This window comes from Vicugna pacos, chromosome 17 (genome assembly GCF_048564905.1).
Source record: "Vicugna pacos chromosome 17, VicPac4, whole genome shotgun sequence".
Taxonomy (NCBI): Eukaryota; Metazoa; Chordata; class Mammalia; order Artiodactyla; family Camelidae; genus Vicugna; species Vicugna pacos.
The window spans coordinates 49,385,713-49,406,267 of NC_133003.1; the positions used below are offsets into that span (position 1 = coordinate 49,385,713).

General features: G+C 49.7%; 2 protein-coding genes across 4 annotated transcripts; one reads left to right on the forward strand and one right to left on the reverse strand.

Annotated features, from left to right (window-relative positions):
* Window positions 1-594: 594 nt before the first annotated feature.
* TADA3 (transcriptional adaptor 3) lies at window positions 595-9,876 on the reverse strand. 3 transcript variants are annotated; one of them, XM_006206825.4, is made up of 10 exons: window positions 9,752-9,876; window positions 9,344-9,401; window positions 8,414-8,646; window positions 6,787-7,037; window positions 6,571-6,676; window positions 5,172-5,313; window positions 4,977-5,080; window positions 3,672-3,781; window positions 2,662-2,847; window positions 595-1,139 (listed from the first exon to the last, which is right to left on the reverse strand). In XM_006206825.4, the coding sequence occupies exons 3-10, from the start codon at window positions 8,618-8,620 to the stop codon at window positions 947-949; spliced, it is 1,299 nt and encodes a 432-aa protein (XP_006206887.1). In that variant the 5' UTR covers window positions 8,621-8,646; window positions 9,344-9,401; window positions 9,752-9,876; the 3' UTR covers window positions 595-946. The 3 variants fall into 3 exon arrangements, with proteins under 3 accessions (XP_006206887.1, XP_006206888.1, XP_015096906.1); XM_006206826.4 differs by having other exon boundaries at window positions 9,520-9,865; XM_015241420.3 differs by lacking the exon at window positions 9,752-9,876 and adding an exon at window positions 9,499-9,598.
* A 41-nt stretch (window positions 9,877-9,917) lies between these two features.
* Window positions 9,918-20,199, forward strand: ARPC4 (actin related protein 2/3 complex subunit 4). Its single transcript, XM_072941823.1, has 6 exons — window positions 9,918-10,265; window positions 12,676-12,794; window positions 14,281-14,392; window positions 15,579-15,674; window positions 16,635-16,805; window positions 19,304-20,199. The coding sequence occupies exons 1-6, from the start codon at window positions 10,263-10,265 to the stop codon at window positions 19,307-19,309; spliced, it is 507 nt and encodes a 168-aa protein (XP_072797924.1). The 5' UTR covers window positions 9,918-10,262; the 3' UTR covers window positions 19,310-20,199.
* Window positions 20,200-20,555: the final 356 nt, after the last annotated feature.

Sequence of the window (20,555 nt, forward strand, 5' to 3'; positions counted from 1 at the left end):
ACTCAGATCTTTGTTGAGTTCCACCCTCTCTCTACTGCCTTAGGCTTAGTGAGGAAGCAAACTCCATTCTCATGGGGAATGGTTGAGTCTTCCAGTGACTGGTTCAGGAATGGGCGCATAGGGCCTAGTTTGGTCTGGTGGGACGTGAGGGTGTCTGGGAAAGGCTTTGTTATCTTTTGGGTGGGCCAAGGAAGCCAGCTGGCGCCTTCCTGCCCTCTCTCATGCTAGACGTAAATGAGGAAGCCTTTGGCCTCCATCAGTCAATCGCTACTGGCTGCCACTGCACAGGTGGAAGGGACCCCACTTTAGGAGAAACCCTCGATGGCCCTGTTGAGTTGCTGGATCGCCCAATCCTGGATGCCATCTGCCCCAAGACCACCAAACCCCTAGCTAACACACCTCCTTCTTGTTAAACCACTCTGAGCTGGGGTGTTTGGTTACCTGCAGCCACAGGTATCTTCAGAAAGTTCTCCCTGAGTGAACGACATGGGTGAGTGGCCGCAGACTGAGAGCCACCAAGCACGCCCTCCTAAACTTTGCCACCCACACCAGTTCCTTTCTACCCCACAATAACAGGCATTCAAACATTCTGGATGCTTTTTAAAAAACCACAGCAGTTACTTTATTCTTAAGTTTGCACTTTACAAAACCACAAGGGAGAAGTCCTTGAGGGTGAGAGGGGTGAAGGAGGGGGGTGGTGAAGAGGGGGATGAGGAAGACCTAGAAATGAAGCCCCCTCATCGTGGGGACCAAGCAGGGGCTGGGGCCCGGCCAGCCCGGCGGGGCCTCCCGTGTCCTGGCTGTACAGAGCTAGGCCAGGAGGCCTCAGGGAAGGGCCACAGCCTCTAAAGACTGCTGCCACTTGACATTAGACAGGCTGCCACAGGCCACGGCTTCTGCAGCCCAAATAAGGAAGTGGGCCTCCCCCTCTCAGGCGGGGTGAGGGCTACCCATCCAGCAGCTTTAGGATGCTCTCACGCTCCTTCAGAGTCTTCCAGGCCTGGTCCTTCTCCTTCTTGGTGGGAGTCCGCTTCTTCTGCCGGGCAGCCATGATCTTGCGGAAGGCGTCCATGACCTCGTTGTCTGCCATGCGGACACGCTGCCTCAGCTCCTGTCGGCTCACCTCCTCTTTCGCCAGCCTGTGGGGACCAGCAGGCCGTGTGCCATGGGAAGCCCACCAGAGTAGGGTTCCTCCCCCTCCCAGACTGAGCCCACCCACCACCCCAGGCTGCCACTCCCATGGACTGTTTCATACCAAAAAGCAAAGTTACTGAGCCACACTTACATGGTGCCAATGTACCAGGTACTACCTTACTTCAAAAATATTAGCTCAATCAACCTTGAGGTAGGTGCTATTATTCCTGTTACCAGTGAGGGACCTGAGGCTCAAGGACATAAGAAATGCCTCAAGATCCCACAACTAGTGAGTAGGCGACCTGAATCAAGGCAGGGAGGCTCCAAACAATCTTCTTTAAAAGGTCCCGGTGCCAGCAGAAGACCTGCTTGCTTCAGCATCCACATTCCAGAGCAACCTCAGGGTCTAGGCAGACCCAGGTCTACAGGAGGTGAGTGAGATACCAAACTGAACCCTCGGAATGGAATCTGACTTATAAATTCAATTGACGGTGGAGCTGGAAGGTCACTTAGAGATCTATCTCGTCTAACCGGTTAATTTTTCAGATGGAGAAGCTGCTGCTCGGGGCAGGGTTGTGCCTTCTGATACCCCCAGGCCAGTTCCTTCTCTGCCCATGACTTCTGCATCTGCAAGTCCTACTTCTCTCTCTCTCACCCCTCCCCCTCCCCTCCTCTGCACTCTTTCATCCGTATTTTCTTCTACTTGCCCTTGAGAGGGAACTAGAAGGAGGCTTTAGATTCAGCCTTGGGCTCAAGTCACAGCTTGGCTGTTTCCGGACTGTGTGACCTTCAGCAGAGCACTCATTTCACTGGGCCTTTATTTCCTCATCTGGTAAACAGGGAAAAATACCACCTACTCCCTAGGTGGTAGTGGAGATCAACTAGGAGGGTGTACACAAACTCCCTGATACCAGATAGGCATTCAGTATGCCCTCATCCTTAAATGCCTTAGAAGCTGGTCAGCAACTTCCTCTCTTTCCACTGGCCTTCACCAACCACTCATGGCGACTGCAAGCCCTTTGCCCTGCCTCTCTTCCCAGCCCTCAGTCTGGGAGACAGAGTGGGCCAAATGGACGAGTGTGCCCTGCCCTTTTGGGCACCTGTCTAGGAGAAGCAAGGAGACTTCTCTATCTTCCCAGGAAAAGGGCAGCCTCTTCCTCCAGGTATCCCCCCTACCCTTGTTGTGACCAACGCAGGGCAAGACAGATAGGAATAAATACAAAATGAGAAACATTGCAACCAGTTCCTTGAAGAACTGGTCCTAAAACACTGGTTAGTTCCTGGCGACGGGCTGATAATAATCACAGATGTCCAGCAAAACCTTAACAGTTGATAAATCGAGGTGGAGCATAATTGGTGTTTACTGTACTACTTGATCAGATTTTCTGTGTCTATGAAATGTTTCACAACACTTTGGGGGGAAGTTAAGCATGGAAAGACTTGCCTGTGGTGAAGCTCCTGGAAGGTGACCAGCGGTGGCCAAAGCCTCGCTGGCCACCCCTGGCCGCGTGCCCCGCCAGCACCCACCTCAGCAGGTCGTGTTTCTTGGTGCGGTTGTGGGCACTGAGCGCCTTGAGCTCGGCCTGCCGTTTGCGCAGTTCTGCGAGAACCTCGTCCTCCGAGTCCTCTGCGGGGCGGTCCTCAGACTCCAGCAGGCCCTGGGCGATCAGCTCCTCCTTGATGCGGCTCTCCAGGGACTTGGTGTGCGGCACACTGCCGGGCAAGGCAGCGCGCAGTTCAAGGGCCAGCTTGGAGGGGGGACCCCTCAGAGGTGCCCAAGGTTAGCAAGCACCTTCCTATCTCTTTGTGCACCCCGACCCCAGAGCTACCTAGTCATAAAAATATAGACAGACACACCTGGTCTTGTTTCAAACACAAGCAACATATATCAATGTTATGTAATATAAAATACAGAAAAGCCTATAATGCCAACGACCCAGAGAGAACAACTATTACTTTATCTGTTACTATTACACATACTACTATTATCTTGTTATGTGTTATACACACAAAATATATATATGTATTTTATGTCATTAATACTATATATTCCAAACTTTGTTACACATTATTTCCACTTTTACTATGTACTATTTTAGCTTTTTTCCCCTTATGTACACACATTTAAATCTGTCTCAAGTAAAAATAGGACCCTTGCTGTCTGTGCTGTGCTACAGCTGACATTTTCCCCTTATCACTCTATTGATATCATTTTTTCATGTCAATTAACTATATTTCTCTAATATGATTCATAGTTGCAAGTTATTTCATCACATGGAGTTATGACAGTTTAGCCAACCATTCCCCTTCAGTTGGACATTCACTACTGACAGTAAGGACAGTGCCACACTGAAAGCCCGGTTGCAGGTCTGTGTGTGTGTGTGGAGATGCTGGGCCAGCACACACATCTGACTTTTGTTGGGCTTCATGATAATGTCCTCAGCCTCTCTATTAATAAAGGCTGTCCCAAGCTGGGATGGACAGAAGCCAACAGAAGCAGCGGCCAGACTGTGGGGCGTGGACAGGGTATCACTTACCTGAAGGGCTTGTTCTGATTGCGGGGAGAGGTGCTTGCCCCGTCAGCGCCCGACTCTTTCCCAGACATGTCGGGAATGGGAGAGTCCTCCATAGGGGAAATAATATTTTCCTGGAAGAGCATAGAGATGGATGGAGGGAGAAAGAGCTGTAGTCTTGCCCTTTCCCTGCTCCCCTCTGACCTACAAGGACAGTTTCTGCAGACCAGAAATACCCTTTTCTCTTTCCTATTCCACTCACTTTGGGAAGCCTTCCCAAATGGACTCAGAAAAGCTTCGATCGTTTAAAAAAATCCTTTTTGGGGGTACTGATACAGAAAGAAGGGAGCACAGAAGAGTGATGATAACATTCAGCAACAGGAACGAGAAGACCTGTTTGTCCATGTTTGCAGTGCACCAGGCGCTGAGGTAAGCGTGCCGTGCCAGCGGCTGCTAGCTGCCCCAAAGCCGATCTCGCCTTTCTTCTGTAGTCGCTGGGCTTACAGCGGACTGTAAGCTGCCCGGATACACCACACTTCCCAGCCTCCCTTACAGTCAGGTGTGGTCATGTGACAAGTTCTCTCCAGTGGAAAGTGATCAGAAGAGATAAGAGCCACGGCCAGTGATGACCTTCACACGCTCCTCCTTGCTCTTTTTCTGTGGGCTTGGAGTGGCAATCACACTTGGAGTGACCTTGTGCAGAGTGTATGTTTGAGACGGCAAAGCTGGGGTCCCTATCTGATGGTGGGGAACAGAGATCTCCCCCACCCCAACTTCAGCCAACCTAGAACATGTGCCCAAAATGTTTTGTGGGAGAGACACTGTTGTGTTTGAGCCAGAGATGAAACTGAGGCTCAGTGAGGTGAAGAGACGTGCCGAAGGGCAGCCAGTGGGCATAAAGGGACCCTGAACCTGGGTTTGAGTCCTGTTTCTAATTATTAGCTGTGTGACCTCAAGCCAACAGTTCCCTTTTTTCAGCCTCAATCTTCTTAGGTGTAGCACAGGGCTAACCACTGTCTTTGCCTCTAATGAGAGGATGTATTGAAAGCCCCTGCACAGGGCCCTTAGCCAACACTCAGCAAGAGTAACTGTGGAGTAGCGGCTACCTTGAGGGGAGGTTAAAATTTGGAGGGGCTTCTAGGATACTGGTGTTTCATTTTGTGATCTTGGGGCTAGCTGAACAAGCATGCTCATCTGTGGAGACTATTAAGCTCTATGTTTATGATCTATGTACCTTTCTAAATGTATAATATACGTCAATTAAAAAATAAACATAGAACATTGAAACAGAAAGTAAATGTAGTTCTTTTTTTGGGTTGGGATGCTCACCTCCACCAAGGCCTGCAGGAGGCGCTGTGTCAGGGCACCAAAGGGGCATCCGTCTTCCGGCTGCTCGTGCTGGGCCTCAGACTTCTTTAGCAGGGCATCCACATCTGAAGCGGGCAGAGAAGTGGTGGACAGGTAGGCTGAAGTTCTGGGAACTCAAATCCTGGTTTGGGGAGGGCAGGGAGGTGAGGGGTCTACCTTTAGTGTCCAGTTCGGTCAGTGGCCCCATGAGGCCTTTCTTCTTGTCAGCCACGGCTGCTGCCCGGGCTCCATCCTTCTGCTCCTCCAGCAGGTCCTCCTGTGCCCAGCGTTGGGAGTAGTGCTTCCCCAGGGGCGGTATCTGTGGGAGACACCCCACCCAGCCCGAGATGGGTAAACACGGACCAGCCATGCCTGGGGTATGTGGGGGCTATCTGTGCACTTGGGACTGCCAACAGGCTCTTCGTCCATTCCTCACGCCTTCACTTGTCTGTCTCCCAAATACCCAGCCCAGGGCCGAGGACTGTGCCTGGTACAGGTGAGAAGAGACGAAGAAGACAAAACCTCTCCGCTCACAGTCTAGTCAGGAAGCCAGGTACGTAAAGAACTGAAACACACGCTGAGGGCAATATGGAACAATTTCCAAGATACAAGGTGCAGAAGGGTGTGTGTACGTGGATCATCCCAGATGATAGCTATTGTCTCCAGAGAGAACTGGAGGCCTGAGGGTCAGAAGTGAGAGGGAAATATTGTTTGTGCTGCCTGAACTTATTACTGCCTGAATGGATTACTTTTTCAAGTTAATTTTTTAAAAATTCAGACAAGTGAAGTGACAGAGGTAGGTCAACGGGTGGTAGCAGCACAGAAGACAGACCAGCTTCCTGCCGGAGAATCTGCAGTCATTTTGGTAGCAGTAACATGCGGTCAGGGGCTTGAAGGGTGTCAGATGGCCAAGCAGAGAAGTGCATGAGCGGAGGCCCAGAGATCAGCAAGGACCGAGTGTGGGCCCGGGGTGAGGGCAGGGTGCTTGGTGGGGCTGGTAAATACAGCAGTCAAGAGGGGGCGTGGCCAAGGAAACTAGAGAGGGGCCCTGGGACTGTGCCACCAAGGACTGAGACCTTGGACGTGATTCTGGGGGTAACGGGAGCCAGGGGAGGCCTGGGAGCAGGGCCACATCATGAGCACATCCGACCATGACAATGGGAGAATGCCCCACCAATGCTTTCCTGTATTTTCTACATTTTCTGTTATGGAACCTCCTTTATTTTCATCATAAAAAAAAGTAAATTTTTACACATTAAAAAAAAGGAAAAAGCCCCTCTACAGGCAGGAAAGTGTTAGAGGCCATTTAGGTAAAAGCTGATGAAGGCTTGAGCCCCAGCAGAGGGGATGGAGTTAAGAGGGAAAAAGGGAGGGCCTCCCTGAAGATGCCGCCTTAGGACATGGTGACCATTTGGATGGGGGCAGAAGGGAGGAAGCTGAGAGTTAGCACCTGGGTGTCCGGGTGGGTTAATGGAGCAGACAGGAGGCTGGGCAGGGCAGGGGGAGATCTTTGATTCTGAGGCACCTCGGAGCCCTCTTGTTCTCCCTCATATCTATCTAGGCCTGGGGTCCCTACCTTGTAATGTTCAGCCTCATCTTCTGGGGGTTTCAGTAGCTCCTCTAGCGTGCGCACCTCCTCACTGGTGATATCAGCACAGTAGGGCTCCACCGAAGCCCAGAATCTGCAGGGAAAAGCAGATCTTGAGTGGGTGCCCATGAGCCCTGGCCCCGGGCCCCTCCATAGCCTTCAATGCCCGAACTCCGAGCCCCATCTATGTTCCCTGGCCCAGACCTGTTGGGGGCGTCATTCTTGGGAATACGCGGCACGTCAATTGGGTCATCAGTGAATTCATATTCCTGGATCTTGGGTTGAAGGTTTTTGGATTTGGGTCGCCCAGGACCAGGGCCTGGCCCATGTCCCGCCTTCCCTTCCAGTTTCTGCTTCTTGGGCTTCCCATGTTTAGGGGGAGCTCCAAGCTCATGGTCCCGACCCAGCTTCAGGAATCGTCTGTCACCTTTTTTATCCTGCCAGTCGGTGAGGATCTGAAATTCACAGAGACTGTCACTGAGGGAGAGAAGGGAAGACACAGGATGGTTCCATCTCCTAGTGAAAAATTAGGATCTAGAACTCATGAAGGCTCCAAGTCTTTCCCCATCCCCTTTCTATCTAGCAAACTCCTACTCATCCTGCAAAACTCAGCTTCTTTTCTGTGCCCATCTCATAGGATTTTACTCATACATTCTCATCTTTCGATTCACTTGTTTGCCTGTGCTAGTTCACCTCTGTAACACCCAAGCCAGTTACAGCATTTAGCAAAAAGGTCAAACAGATGATCACATCTCAGTGCACGTTAGACCTGGGAAAATATGCCACTGGTAACTTTTTGGTGAAGGCAAGCAATCCTCCCAGCAAAACTTCACTTCAAAAATCACCACAACTGGGAAGCCCTCTCTGCATCAGTTATCCAGCTTCTTAGATGCTAAAATACAAGTGATTGTGCCACAGCTTCGCTCAAAAAGCTCCAGTGGATTCCCAGGGACCACGAGTTAATTTTATTCATCTTTTGAGGTCCAGTTAAAATGGCATCTTCTTCCTCCGTAAGGCTGGTCCTTCATACCTCCACTTGTAGGCCTATTCGTAGTGTTTGGTCATAACTAGAAGAAACAGAGTACCTTGTCTCCCCAGCAAGTTTATAAGCTACTAGAGACCAAGAAGTTCATTTTAGCCATCTCTGTCCCCTAGGATCTGGTATAGCACCTGGCACACAAGGCTCCGAGGATGCTTATGCCATAAATAGAAATAATCAGAGTCATAGCAATAAATAACGTTTGACATGCTTACTTAGTGTCAGACATTGGGCTGAGCCTTTGCAAAAAGTCTGTCTTTTAATCCTCACAAGAGCTCAGAGGCAGGCCCTATTATCCAGCCAACTTTGCAGATAGAGAACTGAACCTCAGAACTAGCAGATAATTTTCTCAAAGTCACACAGCTGGGAAACAGCAAGTCCACAGTCCATCCCTAGAAAGTGCTTAGGCCAGGATTCAAATCCTCCCCATGCCAGTTCCCCTAGGACTCCTAATCACAACAGCACATCACCTGGTACATGTCTGACTTCCCCTCCCTTTGGTTGGCAAACTCCCTGAAAGCCAGAATTGTTCTAATTACCTCTCTCTAATGACTAGCACAGGACCCAGAACATCGTGGGAAGCAGGGGTCAAGAGATGCTTAGTGAATCAGAAATCTTGCAATTTATGAGGATCATGCACATTCCTGCGTATTTTATATGTCACACAAGCCCAGTTTGGGTCTCTATCCCCCTATGCTCCCCTGCCCCAGGCCCCAGCAGATGGGGATCAGTGACCGATCCCATTACTTGTCATAATCCATCCCTGGTGATGTCCCCTCTGTGGGATATCACCTGGGTTTCAGCCTCGAGCACCCGCAGGCGTCGGCTGGCAGAGGAAAGCAGGGTCTCAAGCTCCAGCTGCAGAGTGTCCAGCTCCTCGATACCGATGCCATCATCCTCAGAGCGGGCCAGCACCGCTGTGTAGCGGGGACAGACCTTCAGGTGGTCCACAGACTTGAAGTCATGGAACTGCAAGGGGCAGTCCTTCAGCTCACTCATGGCCCAGGATAGGGGACCCTGTGAAGCTGGAGAGGAAAGGACGACTGATGGAGGAAAAAGTGTCATGAGAAAAGTCCAAGGGCTCCTTCCATCCACGGACAGCCTCACCGAGAAAGCCAGGCTTCAGTATCCTGTTGACAAGGTTGATGGCACAGCTCCAACAGTGCACTGCGCTAGATGCATTTTACTAGCTTCTCATTGAATTCCTCACCCAACCCCATGAGCAGGGACCTTGGGGATCTCCGTTTTACAGATGAGGAAACTGAGACTCTGTAAGGGTGGGTACATGTCCAAGCTTACCAAGATACAGTGTGAATCCAGATAGTTTTGAGTCTTTGCCCCTATCCACCATGATATACTATGCCTGATGCTCTTCCCTTCAGTTCCAGTCTTCCTGCGTTCTGCTAAGCCCCAGAGTTCCAAGCATCCCATCCTTATAACGTAAATGTTCTTTGTGCCTCCCAGTCTCTCCTTGTCTCACTGCTGCCCACCTTTGTCCCTTCTCTTTGCATCTGATAGTAGTTAAGAATGTGGGCTGGTAAGCCATATACCTGGATTCAAGCCCAGGCTTGAGCATTCTCTGCTTATGTAGCTCTGAACATGTTAATTAACTCTCCTCTGAGTCTCGGTTTTTCCATCCATAAAATGGGGACAAAAGAGTCCTCAGCCTGTTTCCCCATAAGAAGTCTGAATCTGTAAAGTGGGGATAACAATAGTACCTACCTCCCTGGGATGTTCTGAGGATTAAGAGATGATGCCCGTCAAGAGCCCAGTTCAGTGCCTGGCACAGAAAAAGTGGGACTGGTTAATGGCTGGCCCCACCCATGGATCGCCCCGTGTCCCGCCTTCAGGGCCCCCGTCTTCTAAGGACACCTTACCGCGGCCCCCACCCCCTCTACCTCCTCCTTGCGGCCTTGTACGGCCCCCCGGCCGCGGGAGGGGGCGGGGTGTTCCGGTCGGTGCGAGCAACCGCCCCGGAACTGGCTATGGGCGGGCCCCCTGCAGTTGACGCGGGGGCGGGAAGACGCGAGGGCCAGCCCCTGAGTCTTGCGGGGGGTGGGAGGGGGTGAGAGTGCGGGCCGAGAGCGAGCCCGCTGAAGGTGGGATAGAGAGAGTACGCCTCGGGCGTACCCTAGGGGACAGTCCGGGCGCCGGGGGGCGGGGCTCGGCGGCCGGGTTCGCGGTCGGGCAGTGAGTCCCGCCGAGCCCGGAGGGCAGCAGGTAGGAGGGACTCGGAGAAAGGATGGGGGCGCAGAACCGGAAGGAACGAAGGGCTCCTCCGCCTCGCCTTGTCCTAATATGGTGTCCAACCTGAGGCCGGGCTGCACCATTGCATGACTGTGAGGGAAGACGGCAGCAAAGACGACAAGAAGGCCAAAGTCACAAGCGAGAGCTGCAGGGGTAACGGGAGAAGCTTGAGTAGTGATTTTAAACTTCAGAAGTCTAAAACTACCAACACAGTCCTAGCGGAAAAACTTCCGAGGGGTCAGGTTTTCCTAGCCTCCCCCTCCCCCGCTCGGAGCACAGATGGTACCGTCCGAGAGCCCGGGCGGAGACTGCGGCTGCGCTCCTCGCGAAAGGGCAGGCGTCGCGGGGCTGGCCACTTCCGCACTTCCGCTTTCCGGCCCAGCCAGCGCCCGCGATGGTGAGAGAGCCGGGCCCCGGGCCAGGGACCCCCGCTGTTCTGCCTCAAGGCTCCGGGTTTGGGGGAGATGCGGCTTTGCAGCGGAGAGGCCTTGGCCGAGGGATGCTGGGGGTGTGGGGGCACCGTGAGGCTGGGAGGAGGGTGGGGCGGGGACCGAACTGAGGAAGGGGCGGTCGGGGGGCCGCCCTCATAAGAAGCAGGCCTTTCCACTCCATAGTCTGGCTTTTGAAACAGGTCGGGGATACTGAGGCACGGAGGAGGCCGGAAGTGGGCTGGAAGGCACGTAGTAGGCCTCATAGCCTGTAGTAAGGTCGCCGAGGCATGTAGTAGGGCCACCTCCCCACCCAGGGTAGACCTTCACAAAATCCACTCTCCTGTTCTCTCTTGCCCGCTTGACCCCACAGTTCTTTGAGGGAAGCGTCCACACTTCCTTATCCCATTCTTGATGTTGCCCAGCCTTGTTTTCCCACTGAAGGATCTTTTTTTATGCTGCTTCCACCCAGGCCCTTTCCTGGTCAGAACTCAACCGTTATCAGCCTTACTGTAGAACGTAAGCTCTGATACTGCTGATCCCTCCCTTCCTGGAAATCCCATTTGATAACTGGGTGTTCCTGGCTCTTGAGACTTTGGCTCACTCACTACCTTCCTTTTCTTTACACTCTCCCTGGCGATAGCTATTTAATATACAGGCCTTCATGACCACGTGAATTCTGGTGATTCCTAAATCAGCCTTCCTAGTTCTCTGGAGGTTCACCTGGATATCTTAAAGACACCTAGAAATTAGATCTCCAGATCAAAACTCATCTTCTCCCGCTAAACTTGCTCGTCCTCTTGTGTTCCTAATGCTGGCTTTGTGTCCTTTTACCTCAGCTGGAATCCTGGGATATTCTTCTAATTGAGGCCATGGCTCTTGGTGTTTTAAATATCAAGGTTGTTGAGGTATTACATGAGGATGTACTATTCTCTTTGTGAAAGGGCAGGCGTCACAGGGCTGGCCACCTAAAATTCACGCTTCTCAGGTATGCCGTCTGTGAATTTTGACAGATACAGTCTTGCTTGTCTTCCATTGCCCCAGGCCAAGCTTTCATTAGTCTCTTTAAGTAACCCTCTCTGCCTTCTGTCTCACTTCCCTCTCCAGCCCCTTCTCCACAGATTCGCCAGGCAGCTGTAGTCCTGTAACTTCCCCCTCAGAAAGCCCTAGCAGTTCTTTACCACCTTAAAAGAAGAGCTAAACTCAGTAGCCTGGCATTTGAGATCCCTGATGACTCTCCTAAGCTACCATTGCGGCCTCATCCATTGAATCTAAAATGCTTCCAATATACAGAACATTGTACTCATTACTACTTCTAGAACTCTTAATGTCCTTTTTTGTTATTCTCATCTTAAGTTATTTCTATCATTCATTCGTTAGTAAGACACTATATGTAAGGTACTGACTGAACTAGGTGCACAGTTTGTAGATTTGAATAAAATAGACATGGTCTATTGACCATGAGGCTTACTGTCTAGTGAAGGAGAAATTACTTTATTAAAGACATATGAAGGGGGTGTCATTTTAAGTTATAAATGCTGTGAAGAGGGAAGTAAAGAAAAGCCTCTCTGAGGAAGGAAGGGCCTTGCCCTGAATAAGCCAAGCTCTAAAAGATGACTTAGACAAAGAAGGGGGAGAAAGGACTGCAGATAGATAGTTCAGCATAGGTGAAGGCTTGAGGTGAGAAAGAACTTGGCTAATACAAGGAACTGGAGATAGGCCCGTGTAGCTAGATGCTGTTCCTTCCACTGGAAATGTCCTTTTTCTACTTATTATTGTAAAGTCCTCCTAATCTTTTTTCCATCTCCAAATCAAAATCAGTTTCTTCTGCAAATATAATTTGTAAATCTACTTCACATTTCACTCCTTGTATTATAGTTACTTTCTCTGCCTCCCTGGCCCAGTTGAGCTGTTTAAGGGTAGACATGGCCCCCGTCATCTTTGAATTCCCAGCCCCTACCTAGCTCAGTGCCTGGCACACTGTAGATTTATACGTTTGTTGGCTCAAAAGGCAGATTGAGGACAGTCAATCACCTGTGTGCCTTGAGACCAGAGTTTCTCAACCTCAGCACTGTTTGGGGCTGAATAATTCTTAGTTGTGCATTGTAGCAATGCCAGCGGCACCCCCACCCCCAGTTGTGACAATGAAAAATGTCTCAGTGTTGCCAGATGTCCCCTGGCAGTCAAAATGGTCCCTTGTTGAGAACCACTGCTCTAGACTTAGAATGAAAGTCACCTTGAAGGCCTACTCTGTTCTGCTCACTGTGGTGCCTGAGAGTCAGGCGTCGACAGTACTGCCTGGCTCCTGTGTAGCTGGAGTAGGGGACCAGAGGGTTTGCCGAGACAGATTCTGATCCTCCCTTGGGGTTCTTCCTGCAGACTGCCACTCTCCGCCCCTACCTGAGTGCCGTGCGGGCCACACTGCAGGCTGCCCTCTGCCTGGAGAATTTCTCTTCCCAGGTCGTGGAACGACACAACAAGCCAGAAGTGGAAGTCAGGTAGGGAAGGAGAAGGGGTGGGGGTGATGGGTGCTGCAGCACCCAGAGATGGCTGTTGTCTAGAGGGTGCCATGAACTTCCATCCTGGAGTTGTCAGGACAGCTACAGTTCACGTATTTTGTCTTGCCGCCAAGTGAACAATGGTTCCCAGTTTGAAGCTGAGAAAATAGGGTCAGTGGGTTAGTAGGACAAAACCCAGGGGAGAAGCTACTCTGGAGCCAAGATTACTTGATACAAGGAGTGACTTTATTGAGCCCTCTGGCAGTTTAAGAGAAGACCAAGGTTTAGTTATCCGAGATACCATCTCCATTCCTTTCTAATTGAAAGCTCGAGGATTCCCCCAACCACCACCACCACCAACCTGGACTGTCATCCCCCTGCTCCAAATGTTCTGTGCTGTGGGTTATTTTCCTCTTACCTAACTTAATGTTTTATAAATAAATTATTCTTTTTCCCCTGTAAAATTTAATCTGGGACATACACACTGAGATAAGTGATGTTACCACACTAAGTTGATGATTTGAATATAAGAAAACTGACCAGATATTAGATGTGTCATGTTGTCCTACTTAACCTATTTGGTTTCCACTAGACATTTTTTTCAAATCTTTTTATTGAAGTATAGACAGTTAACAATGTTGTGTCAATTTCTGGTGTACAAAACAATACCTTAGTCATACAGGAACATACATATATTCGTTTTCATATTCTTTTTTAACCATAAGTTACTGCAAGATATTGAATATAGTTCCCTGTGCTATACAGTAGAAACTTACTGTTTATCTATTTTGTATATAGTAGGTAGTATCTACAAATCTCAATCCCCCAATTTATCCCTTCCCGCCCCCTCCCCCACCTCCACTAGACGTTTTTCAAGGTTGACAGTTCACAGACACCACCTCCACAATTACCAACCATTATAGATCTCTAGGGTCCAGAGGCATCAAAGTGGGAACTGATCTGAGAGGGGTCTTAGTGCCGAATAAGTAAATCATTCTGGATTGATCATTAGCAGAGGCCAAACCGTTTGATTTTAGCTTGTCCTTGTCTCTAAGGTTCTCTCCTCATTCCCTAAATGGTTTGCCTATAGTTAGTAACAGAAGAGCCGTAGTTTGTAAAGCTCCTACAATGTGCCAAGCACGCTATTAGACACTTGACCCTGTTTGATCTTTCTCAGTCTTCAGCAGTGAAGTAGAAATCAGGCTCATTTTTCAAATGAGGAAATTGAGATTCCAGCAGGGTAACTTGCCCAAGGAAAATAACAGAGGCGTCTGGATTTCAAAACCTTTCGCCCCGACTCCAGAGCCTGTGCTCTTTCTGCCGGAGAACACTCTCGCTGGCCCCCACCTTGGAGCACCCCTGCTTGTGAGTCTCCTCTTCCTTGGACTCTGTGGTCCCAGATAGTGATTCTAGGACCTGCCATGGGGTCTCCCTGAGCGTTTTGTCCTTTTATAATACAGAGGCCTCTGTGACTTTGTGTTCTCAGGAGTAGCAAGGAGCTCCTGCTACAACCCGTGACCATCAGCAGGAATGAGAAGGAAAAGGTTCTGATTGAAGGCTCCATCAACTCCGTCCGAGTCAGCATCGCTGTGAAACAGGTGAGCTCACCGCAGCTCCCTGCCTCCCTGAGAGGCCAGAGACCCCTATCCGAGAGATCATCGTGCCAGATTCAGGGTGCAGAGAAGCCCAGGCTCTGTTTCCAGGGAATGATTTGCCAAACTCATGAATTCAGTAGGATAAAGAAGGAGTAGCCCCGTCTCGCAGGCCTTACTCTGGATTAGGAGGTGGGAGATGCAGCAGCCAAGGCTACGGGCCAGTTTGTTGTCAGATCATAGAGACGTTCTTTTCTGAATTGGACTTATTCTTCAGTCCAGTTCAGAAAAATAAATAGTACCGGTATCAATTTATAGCTGTAAACTCCAAAAGTAAGATTTAGGCTTAAAAATGAAGTGCGGTTTCTTGTGTTTCCTCAGACAATGTTTCACAAATGTCTGACCCTCCCACTGCGCCCATAATTTCTGCCACATTTATGTACCCTCTGGACAGTTTCTTACTTAATGGATTTCTTTAAATTGATTTATTTTATTTAAATTTGTTTGAAAAAGAAATTTTGTGCCATAAATGGAAAAATATGACTTGACAAGTACAGGGCAATTCTAAAAAATAAGCACAATGAAAGCAAAACAAGGTTGTTAAGTTTAGACTAGACACTTTTGCCTATAGAAAGCTGTAATGCTAGGGCCTGCTCTCTTTGTTAAAAGGGGAGATTAACAAATGTTGGGGGCAGTTAAGGGCATACCAGCACCTTGTTGCAAAATTCTTCCTTCAGAAATATTCAGCAGGGAGAAACTTTGGGGATTGATGCTCATTGTCAATCAAGCAGAGACCACCGAGGGTTTTCTCTGATAGCCTTCATAGTATGTATCAGATTTTGGAAAATGCAGGACTAGTGAAATGAGAAAGGAAAGGGCAGTTTTGAATATAGTTGTGGACTCTGGAAGGAGCAGGCGAAAGATCTGGGCTTACCAAAATTACCTTTCTGGAATGGGTGAAGGTAAGATCATGATAATGCCCCATGAAATTGGAGGGCTCTGATGTAGTAGACCCTCCTTTCAGTTGGCAACCGGTTACCCCATGATTTACAGTTCAATGATTGTTCCCAGTACCAAACCCCACTGGCTCCAGCAAACCTGAGGGAGGTTGGAGTCAGGAGACCAGGCTATAGATTTCTGTTGCCTTGAGAGTTGGCTTTAAGGAAACACCTTTCTCCTTTGCTCTCACCAGGCTGATGAGATCGAGAAGATTTTATGCCACAAGTTCATGCGCTTCATGATGATGCGAGCAGAGAACTTCTTTATCCTTCGAAGGAAACCAGTGGAGGTGAGACCGTGTGACCCATTTGTTCATAATACCCAGGATTCTACTACTGAGTCCACTATCCCTGGCCTGGGATTGTTTCTGGAACCAGGACTGCTGCTCCCCCAGCTGTAGGGCACCCATGGCCTGACCTGAGAGTTGGCTTCCATTTCGGCTGGCGTGAGAATAAGAGGGATAAACTTAGGAGCAGTTGTGTCAACCTCAACCATGGAAAAGGCAAAGAAGATACCTTCCCGGAACCCATAGTCTAGCAGCAGAAAGGGCAAAATGAATCAGAAATCCAGGCTCTGCCACCAACTGAATCATTGTCTCTCAAGGCCACAGTTGACATTGGGTCAGTTGTTGCCTGACTTTGTGCTTGAGTCCTCTCCACAGACTCCCTGCCAGATTGACTTAAAACCCCCCGTGGCTGAGCCACTACCACACAGAGCAGCAGGCCCCATCATCAGGCACATCTGACGTGCTAGCCAAGCTTGTCCTCATCCTGAGCAAAAAGCTTTCCTGGTCCTAGATCTGATCTCCAGGGACACCCACAGTAAATAAAAATTGCTCTTTTCCACACAGCCCATCTGATGGTTAAAGACCTCAGTCCCATCCTTCTCCCACAGCATCTCTGGACTAAATGTTCCTGTTGTTTGATGAGATTCTTCTGTAACAAGATTTCAGGTCCCTTCACTCTCCCTTGACTCATTCTGAATGTAACTGTTTGTGCCACAGGTAGTCTTCAGAGATGTCTGATAGACACAAAATTCTCAACTGGGTCAGTTCCTTTGGATCCAGCATAGACACTCCACCAGAGTAGGTGGGCTGCTGACTGCAGGGCATGTAGCTTGGGAGGAGGTCACAGGCAGCCGGAAGCACATGACTGAGAGAACACATAGAACATGGCCAGCCAAGTGCCCCCCGGATGCTGATTCTCCCCTGTTTCTTCGCTCCCTTCTCCCCACTGTCTTCCTTCCCTAGGGCTATGACATCAGTTTTTTGATCACCAACTTCCACACAGAGCAGATGTATAAACACAAGTTGGTGGACTTTGTGATCCATTTCATGGAGGAAATTGACAAGGAGATCAGTGAGATGAAGTTGTCGGTCAACGCCCGTGCGCGCATCGTGGCCGAGGAGTTCCTCAAGAATGTAAGTGAGGGGCCTTCTTGGTTTCCTTTCAGAAGTAGAAAGACCCATAGGTTGTGCTGAGAAGTTAGCATCTGGTGGGAAAGCAGTGTGTGTGAATATTTCCTGAGGCTTTTAGGACCTTTGGTGGGCAGCGGGTCAGCCAGGTGCCTTAGGGCAGGAGGAGAGCTGCAGGGCATTTTTCATCCCTGGGATCTGGGAGATGCCTCTCTTAATCGCTTATGGGGACTTAATCGCCCATTACTACATCTCAAAATGTATGGACGTGGAGAGGGTATAGTTTAGTGGTAGAGCGCATGCTTAGCATGCATGAGGTCCTGGATTCAATCCCCAGTACCCCATTATAAATAAATAAATGAATAAATACATATATACATACATACATACCTAATTACCCCCTCCCCCAAAAAGGAAAAAAGTATGGAGTCCTTCCCTGTATCTATTTCAAACCCAGAGTGAGGCAAGTTAAATCCACATGTGAATTTTCTAGGAATATAGGACAGTTAATCATAATGTAATTCCACTTCCCAAACTGACTTGAATAGTTTACTTCAGCGTCTGTTTCTCAGTCATGAATTCTTCAACCTGTTTTCCATCATTTTTCATGTCGTAAGCCCTCCAGATCCCTCTTCAGCTATTTGTGCCTTCCTAGTGGAGAGAACTGCAGCCCTCTGAGGAGGACGAATTGTTTACATTAATGAACTGATGACACAGTTGTTCTTGTTTAGATGTTCAGGACATGCCTTCTTTTTTTCCTTTCTTTTTCCAAACAATCTTCAGTTTGTTGACATGTTCCGCTCAGAGTTGACTGTGATCCCTAGATGGTAGAATTAGTGTTTACTCCTACTGGCAGACAGATCCAGCCCAGAAGGAGCTCAGATTCCTAAAAATGGAAATTACATCCGCTTCCCCTGGGCTTTAATTATACTGCGGGCAGCCAGTGTACAGAGCCTCTGTGCTGTGCACCCAGGGGAGCACGCTTGTTTGGGTCACACAGACTGTGGAGTCAGACCACCAATATGTGTGTCCAGCTCCACTGCCTCCACGGATATGTTACAAAAACCCTCAACTAAGCCTCAGTTTCCTCGGCTGTGAAATGAGACTGTTAGTATGTACCTTGCAGTGTGGTTGAGCAGTTAAATGAGGAAATGTATATAAAGCATATCACCTGGGTCATAGTGAGCTTTCCATGCACTGTAGCACCAAGGTTAAACGACTGGGGCACTGGGAGTCCTCTAAATTCCACTGATGAAAAATAGTTCCTGTCCCAGTGTGATATTTGGCTCATTCACTCAGCAGTTGTTCAATTATGATAATTGCATTTCAGCTTAAAAAAGCACATTTTCGCATCTCAATACCTAAAACAGTCTTTTTTCTCAGTTTTTTATTCCATTCATTTGTACGAAGTACACCTTTCTCTAATGTCCTAATTTTACCAAGAAACAGACGTGAAAATACCTGTCAACACTCAGCACATAACATTTTTATATATTTCTCTTCTATGATGCCGAGATATTTTAAACAATGGTTTATCATAGGTCCCCTAAAACAATCTTTGAATCAGGTTTTATCCCCATTGCACAGATGAGTAAACTGGGCTCTGGAAGTTAAGTCACCTGCCCAGAGTGCCTCAGCCAGTAAGTGAAGCCACCAGGACTTGGAGTTAGATTTTCAAACTCAAAGGTCTAAGATAGTGCCTGGGCATCTGGCCAGGGTGACACACTCAGGTGCGTGTCGGGATCTGGCGGGTAATGCACACGAGTGAGGTAGGCTATGTGGGGACCTGGTGAGCACGTGCCTCACCTGAAGAGAATCACCACCACACAGCTCCAGCCCTCCGTGGCTTCACCAAAAGAATCTCAAAATCTGGATCTGTATGCAGTGTTGTCTATGTTTTCAAGGTTGGCAACTGATTGATACTCTTTTAAATACTGTGTGGGCCAAACAGTGCTCATCTTTGGGCTGGGTTTTGCCTGTGCGCCATTGGTCCACAACCTCTGTCTTATAAAATGTCCAGGGCTGGTCTAGGCACCATGGGGGATGCTTGAGGGCAGAAAGCACTTCACGGGCCTGTCTTGCTTGTGGGGGCCTCCCAGAGCTTGATACAAAGTACCAGAACCTGAGTCCCTCTGCCCTTGACTCTCAGTCCCCAAGCATTTGCATGTGAGCCCCTCATCTCTAAAGAAGGCGCCCTCAGTTCACCAAAGCAGGCACTGTGGCAGGGCTTTTTGGCAGCCTGCATGGCAAGCCCACATCCAAGCCCATGTCACGCTTAGTTTTTTTGCCTTGTCTAGTGCTAGGTTTTAGGGCCAGTGCCTCACAGGTCACCGCTGCATGCTGGCTGAATTAGAGCGTGCTCACAGGGTGTCCTGGGGCCCAGCCCTGTCCCTCAGAGATCTGACTATAGTGGCAGCTCTCAAGTCAGCCCACTTCCCCAGAGCAGGCCTGCCAGGATACCGTAATAACCACCATTCACCACCACCTCTTGGTTCTCTTGACAGTTTTAAACCATCTGGCTGGATCTCGTGGCCATCCCCCTCAGCCTTCCCCGTGTCTCTGCGAAGGCGTCCTGGAGTTACTCCCCAGAGTGGCAGCAGCGGCGGCAGCAGCGGAGGGGAGCTGAATCGGGGTGGGCGTTAGATGCGGGAGGGGGGTGGTGTGCTTGCTAGCTGGGCAACAAAGCAGCAGTGGACCTGCCCCAAGGCCACACGTGCCTGGTCAGGCTGGCTTCTGATGTTCAGTCCCCTGGGCCGGGACAGATTTTTTTTAACGTCTTGAAACTTAAACTCTGTGCTTGTAGGAGACTGTAACCTTTTTGTCTTTTTTTTTTTTTTTTAAACAAACAACCTCCATCTCCAGTGGCTGTGACTGGTCCCAGTGATTGTACCTTATTGGTCGCTGTGGGTCTGGGCGGGCCTGGAGCCAGAAGGCGACTACTTTTCCTCCCTGGAGCCACCCCAGGTGGGGAGGGAGGGAGGTTTCAGACTCCAGTTCCTCTCCCTCGTCCTCTTATTTCCTTGGGCCCAGTAGAAGCAGTGGGGACCCTCTGCCAGCTTCCTGAGCTCTGCCTGAAGATGGCCACCCAGAACTGGCTGGGGACAAGGGCTGAACTGGTGGCCACCAGCCACACCTAGGAGTTGGGCCCTGAAAGCTAGGCAACCTTTGGCTGCAGGGGCCACTTGGTGCCCTCCCAGCTGAGAGGAGCCGCTGTTTCGCCTTGTCTGTCAGTGCAGTGCCTGTGCTAGAGGTGGAGAGGTGAGTCCTCCAGAGCTTCCGGGCTGGGGCCCTTCCGTCTGCTCTGGCTTCTCTGCTCCCACGCTCGCTGTACCTTTTCTTATTCTGGTGGATCCTCCCTCCCCTAATTAAAGTCTTTTCTTGCCCCTTTGGGGCTGCATGAGGTCTGTGCTCTGTGTGTATATGTGAAGGGAGGGAAGATGGGGCTTTTTCTTCCCCAAGACCATGTGGCTGGCACTTGGGCTTGGGGGTCCCCACCAGAGGCAGTCTCTTGATTGGCCCCTGACATTAGCCTGGCCAAGGGCCCTAACCCAGAGACTCCCTGTTTCTGACATTGCTCTCTCTGCCTATATAGAGGTTTGGTCCTTTTCACGTATTAAGCTCATTTGGGCTAGGACACTTAAGAGAAAAAATGATCCCATTTCATGGCTAAGGAAACTGATGTTCCTTGAGATGCAGCAGCTTGCACCAAATCTCCCAGCTAGTGAGCAAGAGGGTGGACTGCAAATCCAAGACTTC